This window comes from Urocampus carinirostris, chromosome 11 (genome assembly GCF_059441175.1).
Source record: "Urocampus carinirostris isolate Australia breed hairy pipefish chromosome 11, RoL_Ucar_1.0, whole genome shotgun sequence".
Lineage (NCBI taxonomy): Eukaryota > Metazoa > Chordata > Actinopteri > Syngnathiformes > Syngnathidae > Urocampus > Urocampus carinirostris.
This window is the reverse complement of record NC_142359.1, coordinates 17,953,817-17,966,908: the sequence shown is the minus strand read 5'-3', so window position 1 is coordinate 17,966,908 and position 13,092 is coordinate 17,953,817. Positions and strand designations below refer to the sequence as shown.

The window sequence follows — 13,092 nt, the reverse complement described above, 5'->3', positions numbered from 1 at the left end:
CAATCTGTTGAGAAGCAAAGACGTGTTTTCACGATGTCACCAGTAACTGAAATATGTCACGCCACATATCATTGGAAAGCTTAAACTCTTGGAATTCAAGATATAATGAGCATTTCAAATTGTACTCATTACAAAAACATCACGGAGACAGTCAGACAGGATACCTAAAAACTATAAAACTGGTATAAATCACCAAAAAGTGCCCTACTGTAGAATTCCACTGATGAAATGATTAATCACAAACATGGTCTAGTTACATTCATGACCGTCCAGTAAATCCAACCATGTAAAATGTTTACTCCAAAACACACAATAATGCTGAGAGTCTGAGAGCATTTCTGCTTCCTTGTTGTAATCTGTCTGTTTCGCCCCATAATTCCCTTTTAAAAGTAAGCGAACTCATAAAATGATTTCCAATGTAGTCGTTAGCCTCTGACCTTTTGATAGACTTCACTCTCGACCAATTGCAGGCTTTTTTTGCGTTTTTTTTGGGGGGGGTGGCATTACATCAGGAGGTAGAGCGCTCGTTTTGGGAGCAAGAGGTCCCAGGTTCGATTCCCGGCTCCTCCGTGTTATATGTTGAAGTGTCCTTGGGCAAGACACTGAATCCCTAATGCCCCCACTAGCAGGTAGTTGCCTTGCATGGCTGAAGCTGCTATCGGTTAGTTAGTGTGTAAAAGGGAAATTGTAAAGCACTTTGGGAGGTCTTCATTGACTTGAAAAGTGCTATATAAATGCAGAACTTTTGCATTTGAATTTACATTCACAGCCTGCAATAGCCAATGAGGGGCTTTGTCGGAAAAAAAATACGGACATGACATCTTTAGTTAGCAATGACTGATTCAAATGATGATTAGCCAATAAAAATCCCAAAATAAATATATGCATATTTACGATTTGTATCAAATCAGAGCCGAAAACAAACGTGCGTAGTGTAACTCGGGATCTATTTTTACACGCTATTAACTTCTACAAGTGTGCACAATCAGTAATTGACTTCTGGAAAGAGAAGTCAAACCTTTACAACTCTTTCACAATCTCTACAATTTGGCCAAAGTAAAGTACAACGTTTATTTTTTCATATTGGATTCAAATTTGACGTGGGACCAGGTAAGTCTTCATGCTATTGTCCCAGCTGTGAATACATTCTACTGCATCTGGTTTAAACTGCACAATTCTTTCATTCAATAAATTTCAGAATTACAACTTTTTACTTGATTTGGGTTCCGGCTTGTAATTAGGGGTAGGACGTTGGTTCCTTAAGTCATACCAGTTGAGAACCACTGCTTTAAGGTGTTCATCTGCCTTCATCTGCTATTCGTTCGTACGTCAACCTCCACCTGCTTCCCTATTCATACAGATGCTTGAAGTCCGAGACAAGACCCTGGAGAATCTAACAAAAACGGCAGATTTCAGACAGCTCAAAGGGATCGATCCTTCATCCCCAGAACTGGTCCAAAAAATCGAGAAGGTATCCTGCAACTTACAAGTTTCCCAGGGTGGACATGGGGTTTTTATGTCTCTTTTCTTTTGTAGTTGGAGGCAGGCCTCGCAGCCAGGGAGAAGCAACTTTTAGACAAAGAGTTCTTATTGGACCAAGTGACGCGACTCTCAAAGAATCTCCAAGAACAGAATGACAACTGCAAACAAGACAAACTGTCGCTGGCCAAGAAGGTGATACTCACAATTGCAGCATGTCTTCGGCGCGTTAATGAAAAACAGAGCGTTACCATTACCAGTTACTTCATTTTAAAAGTAATTTTGTTACCCCACCCAGATTACTGACACTGAAAGTAACTATCTAGTTACAAATTAAAGTATGTACTCGTATCCAGGCCGACCCCCTGAAAATGCTTTGAAATAGCCGCAGTATAAACTAAGTAGGAAATAACATGTACACCAACGTGAGGAAGATGTAAATCTTGCATATATCTTGGCTTAAACAATCTCGAGATCAAACAAACACTTGGCTGAAATGCTCCATATCCATTTTGTCTCCGGGCTTCAAACAACTTGAAGTTCTTGACCATTTCTGGGTACCGTCCATGTTTATATACCCTGATGGGCAATTTCTAGTCATGTATCCTTGATCCATCGTCTGACATTTTAATCTAAACCAAACGTTCTTGCTGTTTCCAGGTTGCTTGTTTGCTCTGTCGCCTTTACCACTTTTAGCTCCAAATCAGCAGTATAGGTCAGATGTTTTCTTTTTCATCTGGACATGGTGTATTGCAAAAATAATTTTGAAAGAATGAATGAAAACTTTATTTCGAACATTGTAAAATAAAAACAGGACAAAAACAATGACTCAACAACAAAAATAATGTTAACATAACATGTTCGAAAAGGGGTAGTAAGAAGCCGATGCTTTTTTTCCCTACCCCTTTATCTTCCCTAGTAATTACATTTGACAAATCCTCTTTTGTGTCTAAATATAACAAAATGTTACGAAAAAAAAGACCAAGATTCAGGAACAAATAATAATAATTCAGCAAACTTTTACCGTAAATCTAAATATTGCTGTAAATCTTTCCTCATATTTGCCTGGTTGGTTTTCGTTGGTTTGTTGTTTCTGTATAAGCCACGCCCCTTTTCCCATGTCCTGCCTCTCATTCGCTATTGGTGTCGGTATTTTATAGTTCTAAATTCATCTTATAGTCATGTTTACACGGTATGGAGAATATCCCCATGAGGAGAATCTCAGCAACCTCGTACTATGTGCGTGAAATGGTACTGCCATGACTACATCTAGTTGTACTTCATGTGTAACTATAAAAATGCCCATCCCTGGTCGATTGAGGTCTGTATGTGACAACGTAATGGTGCAGACACATTCAGTGATCAGGTGACACTGCACTTGGTAATTTGCAGAAAATAAGTAGCCGAAGTAATGCTGCAATCTAGCAATGACAGTAGAATTAAAATCTTTTCTAATAACGTTATTATATTAGTTACCGTGAAAAGTAACCGTGTTCCTTTGTATTGTACTAGTCTCAACACTGGTCTCCGGTAAGCGGCACATAACTCAATTTCATGCCTGACTGTTTTCCAGTTGAATGAGCTGCGGAGTAAGATCATCGACACCAGCCGCCACTTGATGGCCACTTCTGCCGAACTCTCCATGAAGCAAGCGGCCGTCTTGTTCCTCCAGCAGGAAGTCAAAGAAAAAGAGCTTCAGGTCACAGCAGAATCATGATTTCATAGTGTCCAGATTCACGCTACCAAAACAGTGCCGTGTAGTCGTGCTCATTAGTTACCATAAATTTCTGACTACCTCATTTAAAGGTCAAGCTTAATTTCGCAAACAAAACTCCAATTTTGTCCTTGTACAACCCTCACCGGAGTTTAATGACTTTGGGTGTAGAACGCTAATAAGCGCTGTTAACCCGCACATCTAATGCTGGTTTCAGCTGCGACGTTTTCAGTTCTGCTCCGATTTGCTTACGTGATATGTTTTTGGACCATGTGACCATTCAAGACAGCAATTACAAAGACGAGCACATATTTACTACTGCGTCGAAAGTATTCTTCCTTGTGTTTTGTAGTGCTCGTTTTCGGTTGCAATACATCCGCATCTAGTGATAAAATATTACACACAGTCTCTTTAAAGATTCAGCTAATTGGGTTTCTTTTTGTTTTTTAAATGTGAATATATTATACTATCTCTGGTTTAAACTACACAATCCTATTCAATCAATAAATTGAGAGGATCAAATATTTTCCTTTATTTGGATTGCAGCAAGGGAGCGCAGTAGTTAGCGTGTGCGTGGCACAGTTCTAAGGTCATGAGAACGAACCTTCCTTTGTGGAGTTTGCATGTTCTCCCCGTGCTTGCGTGGGTTTCCTCCGGGCACTCCAGTTTCCTCCAACATTCCAAAGACTTGCATGTCAGGTTAATTGGCCGGTCCAAATTGTCCCTAAGTGTGAGTGAGCGAGTGAATGGTTGTCTATCACTGTGTGCCCTGCGAGTGGCTGGCAACCAGTTCAGGATGTCCCCTGCCCACTGCCCGAAGATAGCTGGATGAGCTCCAGCACCCCCGCGACCCAACTGAGGATAAGCGGTGCAGATAATGGATGGATGGATGGATGGATGGATTGCGGTTTGCATTTAGTGTGGGACGGTGGGTCCTCAAGTTACACCAATTGAAAAGAACTGTTTAGACTGTGAACACTTTTGTCATTCTTGAGCGATGGTAACAAAAAGCCAGTTTACTACATTTTGTTTTATTGGTGTGTGGCCCCAGATGGACAGATGCCAGAAGCGTTTGGAGCAAGGCTTGCCACCCTGCCCCGAGATGGAAGAAGAGTGGAGGAGGATGCTCCAGGACAAGAAGAGGAGACGGAGAGACAAAGAGGAGCGAGGACGGGTAAAGAAATATACTTTCGAAAATCATTGGTCAAGACTTGATTCATGTGCTTGACGGAGAAGAGGAGGGCAAATAGAAGGAGGAAAAGAGACAAGACACAAGGTAGGAATTGATTAAAGCTGTAAAGCACCCAAGTGTTGCTTTATACCTGTGTCTGTGATGAGTCTAAGGAGAGATTTAACACACACCACGAAAAGTCAAACTTAAAGGGTGGGCGATACTGCGATCTCTGGTATTGATCCGATCCAACTGAATACAGGGTGGTATCGATCAATCCACTACATTTTGGAGTCTCGTGATCATTGAATACTTGAACCCCTTCCCCTTGAGTAAGTTAATTATTAAGAAAATAATAGCCTTAAATGTCTATATTTGATTAAATAACCAAAATCTTAACTTTAACAGTGGAAAATAAAAAACACAATTATTTCTATTACAATTGTTTCAGTACAAAAGTCATGAGAGTCCAACCAAACAAGCAGCAATGTATTGAAAATACAAATACAACAAAGTCAACATGACAAATATAATACCTATAGGTTCGAGAGCATTCTCCAATCGGGCCCCAATGTTGTGGAATGCTATGCCTTCGAAGATTCGAGCTGCAACCTCAGTGGAACTGTTTAAATCTAGGCTTAAACACACTTCTATTCTATAGCTTATGAATGACCTATAGTTTATGTTGACAATAGCTGTGTATTATTTGTTATTGCAACATCCATTGCAGCCTGGTTATCCTTGGAAGGGGGATTACCTCATGTGCGTCCCCTTCTCAAGGTTTTTACATTTTCCTCATGTTGAGGTTTTTGAGTTTTTCCTTGCTTTACCTTGTGTTTTAATATCATCCGCCTCATAGTTTGATGCGCCTTATATATTAAAAAAATATCGTTCAAAAGGGGATATTTTCGAAGCTGCGTCTTATAATCAAATGTGCCTTATAGTCTGGAAAATAGATACCATTCATTGCGGAATATTTTGTGAATAAAATCAGGAGTGCAAATTAAGTGTGACTACAGTTGGATCAAATTTGAAAGTTTATATATGTATGTATCTTATAACACACCAACGACACTATCCTAGTGATTGTTAAAATCTTAAGTCAAGTACTTGCTCAGTGTTGATAATATCGATATTTGGATTGATCTGCCTACCATTCTTTTGGTTTTGTCGTCATGTTGTACGAAAAGGGACAACTTGCATACCAGGCGTCATCTCTTGTGCTTGAAAGCAGTCCAGATGGTCTCATCAACATATTTTTGTGCAATTTTTATTTTTTTTCCCGTTTAAAGCTGCCGGCTCTAAAAAGACACTACAAGCATTCACATGCACATGAGATAAAGGAGATTGTGGACCATAAATCACAGAATACAAACCTTTTTGCTAAATTTTAACACGGCTTAAAATTTGTAGCGGCTTTTTTTTTCCTGCGGCGGCAATGAGGAAAAAGGCGAGCTTTTCCACAACGAATGCTCTCTAAATACAAAACACTGCTGCAGAGGTGAGATCTGAGAAATGTCAATCATTACATTCGTGTCAGGCCGGACTTCTCCCTCGCTGACTTTTTAAAAAAATATTATTTTCCACCCGTCATTGTCCTTCTTTGTTCGCCTGTCTGTCTCTCAAAGTGCCGCACTGTCTCAAGGATGTACTGCTGCTGTGGTTTATTGTCCAACTTGCAAGCCATTAAAATGACAAACAGCCATAATATTTGCCCGTGAACTTAAAAAAAAAATCCCCCAATGATGAAGACACAACTCAAGTCCTGTTTATTTGCATAGCCCTTAAAGACAAGGAGTCTCAAAGGTCTGCAGAGACTATTGCAAACCACAAACTATTATCACACCATCCCCTGTTCTAAAACCTAAATGAGGGCAAGGAAAAACTAAAAAACCTCAGCATGAGGAAAATGAAGAAACCTTGAGAAGGGACCGCACATGAGGTAATCCCCCTACCAGGATGACCAGGCTGCAACGGATGTTGCTATAACAAAAAATACACAGATATTGTCTACATGAAAAATAGGTCATTCATAAGCAATAGAATATAAGTGTATTTAGGCCTAGATTTAAAGAGTTCCACTGAGGTTGCATATCAAATTTCGGGCAAAATCGTATGGAGGACTGATCCTGCCATAAGAATTAATTTTTAAATAATTAAAGACCTACGATATATGCCATATAAATAATTGAACTCATCGATAAATCACGTAATACCAGAAGTAGAAAATATGTAAATGTTTATAGAATCATGTTTAACTTGGATATGATTATAAAAGACAGGCTTTAAGTGTCGCACAATGGATTCCGTCCCTTTCTCGTGCAGTTGGACCCAGAGAACTAGGCGAGTTTGATGAAGTTGAGTTGACTGTGTTTGCTTTCTATCTGTAGCCTACACAGTTAAAAGCTTATATTTCTCATGTCAGGTAATAATCCATTTTTATACTTTGAGGTCTCTGGGATATCAGCATACCTGATTTCCATGCTGCATGGCTTTGAGGTTATGGGGCCGTGTTTGCTTTTTCCTCCATGAGCTTGAAATTTGACCCACTCAGAATACGCCGTACTGGATGTTTGGAATGCACAACTTTACATGGCCTTAATCATTCTTGGGCTTTGTCCACACATTCTCTGATTTCATCATGTGTTCCGATGGCATTAGCGCCTTATTTAGTTATTTTTAATTATAAAAATTTGTAAACACTTAAAATAAGGAGAGAAGAAATTCCCACCTACTATAAAAGCCCTATCCTGAGCTCTTTTTTTAATAAAAAAAAATGAAATCTCTTCGGTGACAAAAGCAGATCTGCCCTAAAGCGTGTGGAATCAATCAACAGCCTCATGATTGGCAGATAATGACTAAAGAAAAAAAGTTCGTAATAAGAGGAAATAGGTTCCGGACGATATTTTGTAAGTTTTAATTTGTTCGTAAGTTGCTTCAGTGCGATATTTTGTATGTTTAAGTATCTTTAAGGCTTGTATAAGTAACCTGTATTGTTTTGTACTAAAAAATAAACATCTAATAAAATAACATGCTCTATAAAGATAAATAAAGTTGAGTTTAACTTACTTTTGGCAGGTGAGCTTCAAGAGTCAGGCAACTTCCTCCTCCATGGTAGAAAGTGGCAGAAAGAAACTGATCCAACCATTCTCTCAACCGCATCAAGCTTTCTTATTCCACTTTTATTTCAAAAGAAACATCTCGCCTCTTCTTCACACTTTACACCAACCATATTGAATGGATGGACGAGATAATAAACAATGGATAAGTAAAAGTTCTCAGCGCACTGGAGATAGTACGGACATAGACAGTATAGAATGTTTACACACGAACTAGGAAGAGGAGTTTTTTTCTTCCGGGTGGATGCTGGGTGACCTCTCACGTGCCACACGCCAGTAGCGGCGGAATGAAGAACTTCAGTACTGCCCACTACTCAGAAAAAGGTGCACAATACCGTACAGGAAATACCAACAGGGAACAGGACTGAGTCAGAATCCACGTCTTGCGGGGCAAAGGTTCGTTGATGGACTGCCAAACGGAGAGTGAGAACACTGAACTTAAATAGAAGGAAAGCCAATCTGTCAACGATCCGCAGCTGGCGCCACATGGGCGGGGCCAATTTGGCACCATGGCAACCGTGACAGATTGTATCTCCATTCACTTAGTTTTTGTTTAGTTTATTTAGTTTTCACCATCATCACCAACCTTTTGGTTTGTTTGATTGTAATGAATTTGTTTAATTTCATGGTGACAGCTATATAAAAACAATGGCGATAAGAATATTCATATAATTAGTGAGAGTAATAATATCATTAACAACAACAAAAATAATAGTCTCGATAATAGTTATAATAATAACAAGCTTAATAATGACAAGCTTTAGACACATGTTCCTCGAAATGATCGTGGTTAAGTGCATATGGGGTCAGAGCTCGGCCAAATGATTTTAATGAGCCAGAAAATTGAAACAGTGACACTTTAATTACAGCACGGCTGAGGTGTACTTTCGCATTCAACTGAAAATGTCTTCGGGGAATAATAATGTCGTGACGTATTTTTCACTCTGTTATTCTGAGCACTTGCATTTGTTTTGACATATTACAAATATCAAATTTATCATTCCATTTTGTGATTAAACTCAGCAGAATTGAATTTCAGCTCGGCGCTCAGAAGGTCAGACATTAATATTAAAGGATTGCTTCATCCGTGTGTGGATGTGTCTCGGTGATGGACACGTTACTAAAAAGTAGTAATTAGTTAGATACTTCATTTAAAAAGTAATTGCATTACCACCCAGAGCACTGACGCCCAAAACTAGCGCGGTACTCTGAAAGTATCTACCTTGTTACAAATTAGTGGATATACTCACATTGAAGCTGACCCCCTAAAACCGCTTTAAAAAAGCCACATAATAAAAGATCAAGAAGAAAACATGTACACAAACCTGTGGATGCAGTGGAGCCTTTATACAGTATTTCTTGGCTTGTGCTATCTTGAACACTTGGCTGAGACACACAATATCAATTTTGTCTGTAGGCGTCAGACGACTCGAAGATCTCTTTCTTCATTTCTGCATACTATCCAAGATGTCCCCCACCCCAGTCATGGTGTTTTGCAGAAATAACTTTCAAATACAATGAAATTGTCAGGACCAGAGAGGAAACAGGACCCACTCGCGTAACGTTTCTCACAGTTTTATTAGGAAGAAGGGAAAGGATTGCACACACGATCAGGTGATCGCTGGTCGCGGGGAGAAGGTCGCTCTGAACGCGGAAGTGGGACTTCCGTGGCGAGCGATGGCGGTGTCAGGAACGGAAAAAAATGGTCAGTAGCCGGGATAGAAGAGCAAAAAACGTGATTGGGATCGGAAAAAGTTGAAAGCCAGCAGAGGACAGTAGACCTGGTCTAGATCAAAACAGACCGCAACAAGAGCAAAAAAACAGGACAGGCGAAAAAGGGCTTGCCGTGTAAGAACAGAGACTCGCAGATGGACCGACAAAAGGGGACTGACAGGACCGAGTTTAAATCCAGACAGGGAGCCAATCAGTCAAAACGCTGCAGCTGGCGCCACACGGGCGGGGCCAATTGGGCGCCATGGCAACCATGACAGAAATACAATTCAGCACATGTGAACTGTACATCATGTGCTCAATTGATTTCCGGTTGGATTGTTGATCCCGTTTAAGCCACGCCCCCTTCCTTCAAAGCTGCCTACCATTTGCTATTAGTGACACTCAACCAAATATGTGCATTTTATTTTATACTTGTAAATTCGGCTTGGATGCAAGTGTACACGGTAGGAAGAAATTCAGCGTCCTCACGCTTTGTGCTTAAGATGGCACCACAATAATTATATTTATCTGTACTGTGTATTTTAATATAAACAGGCTCAACATTTGAAGGATGTTGCTGGTGGATTGAGGGTTGTATGTGACATCGTAAGAGATACCGGAGTTTTCAGCCGTTAAGGTGGAATAAATACATTTAATAAGTAGTGTAGTAACGCAGTAACAACAGTAGAGTTACAAAATTGTAATACCAACATGTTACAGAATAATGTCTGACTATCTTCTTGTAGCCTGGCCGAATGTTAAAATTGCTTACACTAACAGTAATAATAACAACACAAATAATGATAAGCCAAAATTCACTAGACCACTAGGGATGTAGATGACATAGGAAAAGGGATTCAAGTTCATCTCATCATCACACTATTTTTACTCACTGTACCAATTTGGACAACATTGTTTTGGCAAACTATTTCCCATAATGCTCCAATACAGTTGCCTACCACTGCGTTACAGTACTCGTTACAGGGAAACGTAACGGTGTTTCAAGAACGGGTTTGTATGTAATGTTTTAGTCCCAATACTTGTGTTTTTGTGTGCAGCTGGCAGACAGCGAGGACTGGAAGCTGCTGCCAAACGGCCTGTACACCACCGCAGAGAGCCGGCCCGATGCCTATATCTCACACACGGACCCTCTCCCCCTACCCAAACCCTACGGAGCGCAGGCCCCTTTCAAGCCCTCCCAGCCGGGTGCCAACATGAGACATGTTCGCAAACCGACGCTTCTCAAACCTTTAGAAGACATAAAAACAACGGACATGACAGATAATTGACATTCCACTGTCTCAGCACTGTTCCTCCTTAATTGCTTCATGGCTGTATCTGCTAGTAATCGAGGTATATTTTTTTCCTTATTTGCAAAAAAAAAAATGTTAAGAGCACATTTGTATCGAAATTAGAATGTGAAGGTTATAAGGACAATATACTTCATTTGGAGGGTAGTCCCATTTGAAGAGAAGCAGGAACTGAGGCATGGGTGTGCAAAATAAAGACAGTATTTAATAACAAAAGTAGTTACAAAGTAACAAACAAAGAAAGGTTCACAAAACAAATGACATGTCCCAAGAAAATCAAATATGTCCACACCAGAAACACAGACCAAAACCGAGAACTGAAAATTTAAGGAACAAAGTAACAAACAAACTAGCGGGCACTAAACTACTAAATGTCGAACCATGTCACCAGAAACAAAAGAAACAGACCTGGCGTGGCAGTGGACATGCAAGGAGCAAAGTAACAAAAAAGTAGCGCAAAACTAATAAAGGAATTTCCAAACCATAAACAGGAAACAAGAACCATATCACATATAGCAATGACAGTGGAAATGAACTTGATCCAATACCAGTTTGCTGTTCGAGGAGTCAATATGAAGGCTTTGGATAATTAGTCACAGGTGTGAAGAGACTGGGCTCAGGTGTGTCTTGCTCCTCAGTTGGCGCCCTCTGGTGGAAACATTTTTTTGTTTAATGTTGACTTTTGTAAGGTCGGCGACGCTATGTGTCTAGCCGCAAGCTCAATTCAACATCCGGCGTTCCGCCGAGAATTCCGAAACAAAGAAAAAAAGAGCCAATGGGAGCGGTTCTGTTGAGGACTATTGTTACAATGAAACAAAGTTAGAGAAAAACTGAATATTTAATGCTTGTCAACAGGACGAAGCCCTTGACAAACAAGCATCGACAAAAATGGCTAACCATTGTATTTAGAGGTTTTTATATCCCGAAAACATCCTATCTTGAAAGCTAAGCAGGGCTAGGCCTGGTTAATACTTGGATGGAAGACTGCCTCGGAATACCACATGTTGTGGGCGGCAGGGTGGTTAGCACTCAGCCCCACGGTGCGGAGGTCCAGGGTTTTATTCCAGCTATCACGGCCTCCCCGTGCGGAGTTTGAATGTTCTCCTTGTGGGTTTCTTCTGGGCACTCCGGTTTCCTCCCCCATTCTAAAAAATCATGCATGTCAGGTTGATTGGCCAGTCCAAATTGTCCCTAGGTGCAACTGGGCGAGGGTGCTGTCTGTCACTGTGTGCCCTGCGACGGGCTGGCAACCAGTTCTAGGTGTTCCCTGCCCACGGTTGCCATGGCGCCAAATTGGCCCCGCCTGTGTGGCGCCAGCTGCAGCTTGTTAACAGATTGGCCTTCTGTCTATTTTAAGCTCAGCACTGTCACGCTTTCTTTGTCAGCCCGTCAACGAACTTCTGCCCCGCAAGACGTGGGCTTCGACTCAGTCCTGTACCAGTTGGTATTTCCTGTCTGGTATTGTTCCCGTTTATTTTGTCCTGTTTAATTTCGGTTTCCAGTTTTGTTTCCATCTATTATTTTCTCCAGTTTTTGTTCCCGTCTAGTTTCTCCTGTTTATTTTCGATATCCTGATTCCTTATCTATCCTGTCTGTCCTGTCCGGTATCGACCCCATCCGTTTGATATCAACTCGGCCAATTGGAATTGATCTCGTCGGTCCCTGGCTTCCTGTCTTTTCACGCCAGACAGCTGTCTAACGTGCATGACTCCCCATTTGCCGTAAAATAAAAGGCTTGTGTGAGAATGTCACGTGTTTGGGTCCTGATCCTGTTCTGGTTCTTGACACTGCGACGGGCTGGCAACCAGTTCAGGGTATCCCCTGCTCACTGCCCGGAGTCAGCCGGGACCCTAGTGAGGAATAAGCGAAGCAGAAAATTAGATGGATGTTTTTATGGGGAATGGACTTGGTTTGACAAGAACAAAACTTAAGTGTACAGGGATTTTCCAGTAAAAGTCAGGAAGTCCAAGCTTCACAAAAGACCTTGGTTAAGATTGGATCTACATGGATTTTGCACGTGGTATGATAAGATTAGGGCAGACACAAGGCCTCCCCCTCAAAGGTAAATCATGACACTGCGAATGTACAATGTTGAAACAGTAAAAAGTCAAGTCAAGTCAAGTCATGTTTACTATAAGCCTTAATCACAAGGAGCCTCAAAGGCCTGCACAGAACATAGGTTATTGCAAACTACAGACTATTATTACACCACCCCCTGATCTAAAACCTACATAAGGCAAGGAAAAACTCAAAAACCTCAACATGTCAAGAACCGGAACAGGATCAGGACCCAAATGCATGACGTTTCTCACACAAGCCTTTTATTTTACAGGAAATGGGGAGTCATGCACGTTAGGCAGCAGTCTGGCATGGAATGATAGGAAGCCAGAGGCCGATGAGATCGATACCAATTGCCCGAGCAGATATCCGACAGATGGGGTCGATAACGGACACGACGGGACAGACAAGACTGATATTAAAACAGGATATCGAAATTAAACAGGACAAACTAGACGGGGACGAAACTGGAAACCGATATTAAACAACGGGACAGACAGGATTGATATCAAAACAGGGTATCGAAAT

At 41.0% G+C, this 13,092-nt stretch overlaps 1 protein-coding gene across 1 annotated transcript in view; it reads left to right on the top strand.

Annotated features, from left to right (window-relative positions):
- Nucleotides 1-10,539, top strand: part of ccdc146 (coiled-coil domain containing 146) — a 74,321-nt gene extending 63,782 nt beyond the window's left edge. Inside the window, exons 19-23 of the mRNA XM_088347114.1 lie at nt 1,361-1,471; nt 1,537-1,674; nt 3,053-3,178; nt 4,245-4,367; nt 10,255-10,539. Of these exons, the coding sequence (XP_088203240.1) occupies nt 1,361-1,471; nt 1,537-1,674; nt 3,053-3,178; nt 4,245-4,367; nt 10,255-10,485 (729 nt within the window). The 3' untranslated portion in view covers nt 10,486-10,539. The remainder of the gene's footprint in view (nt 1-1,360; nt 1,472-1,536; nt 1,675-3,052; nt 3,179-4,244; nt 4,368-10,254) is intronic.
- The last annotated feature ends 2,553 nt before the right edge of the window (nt 10,540-13,092 follow it).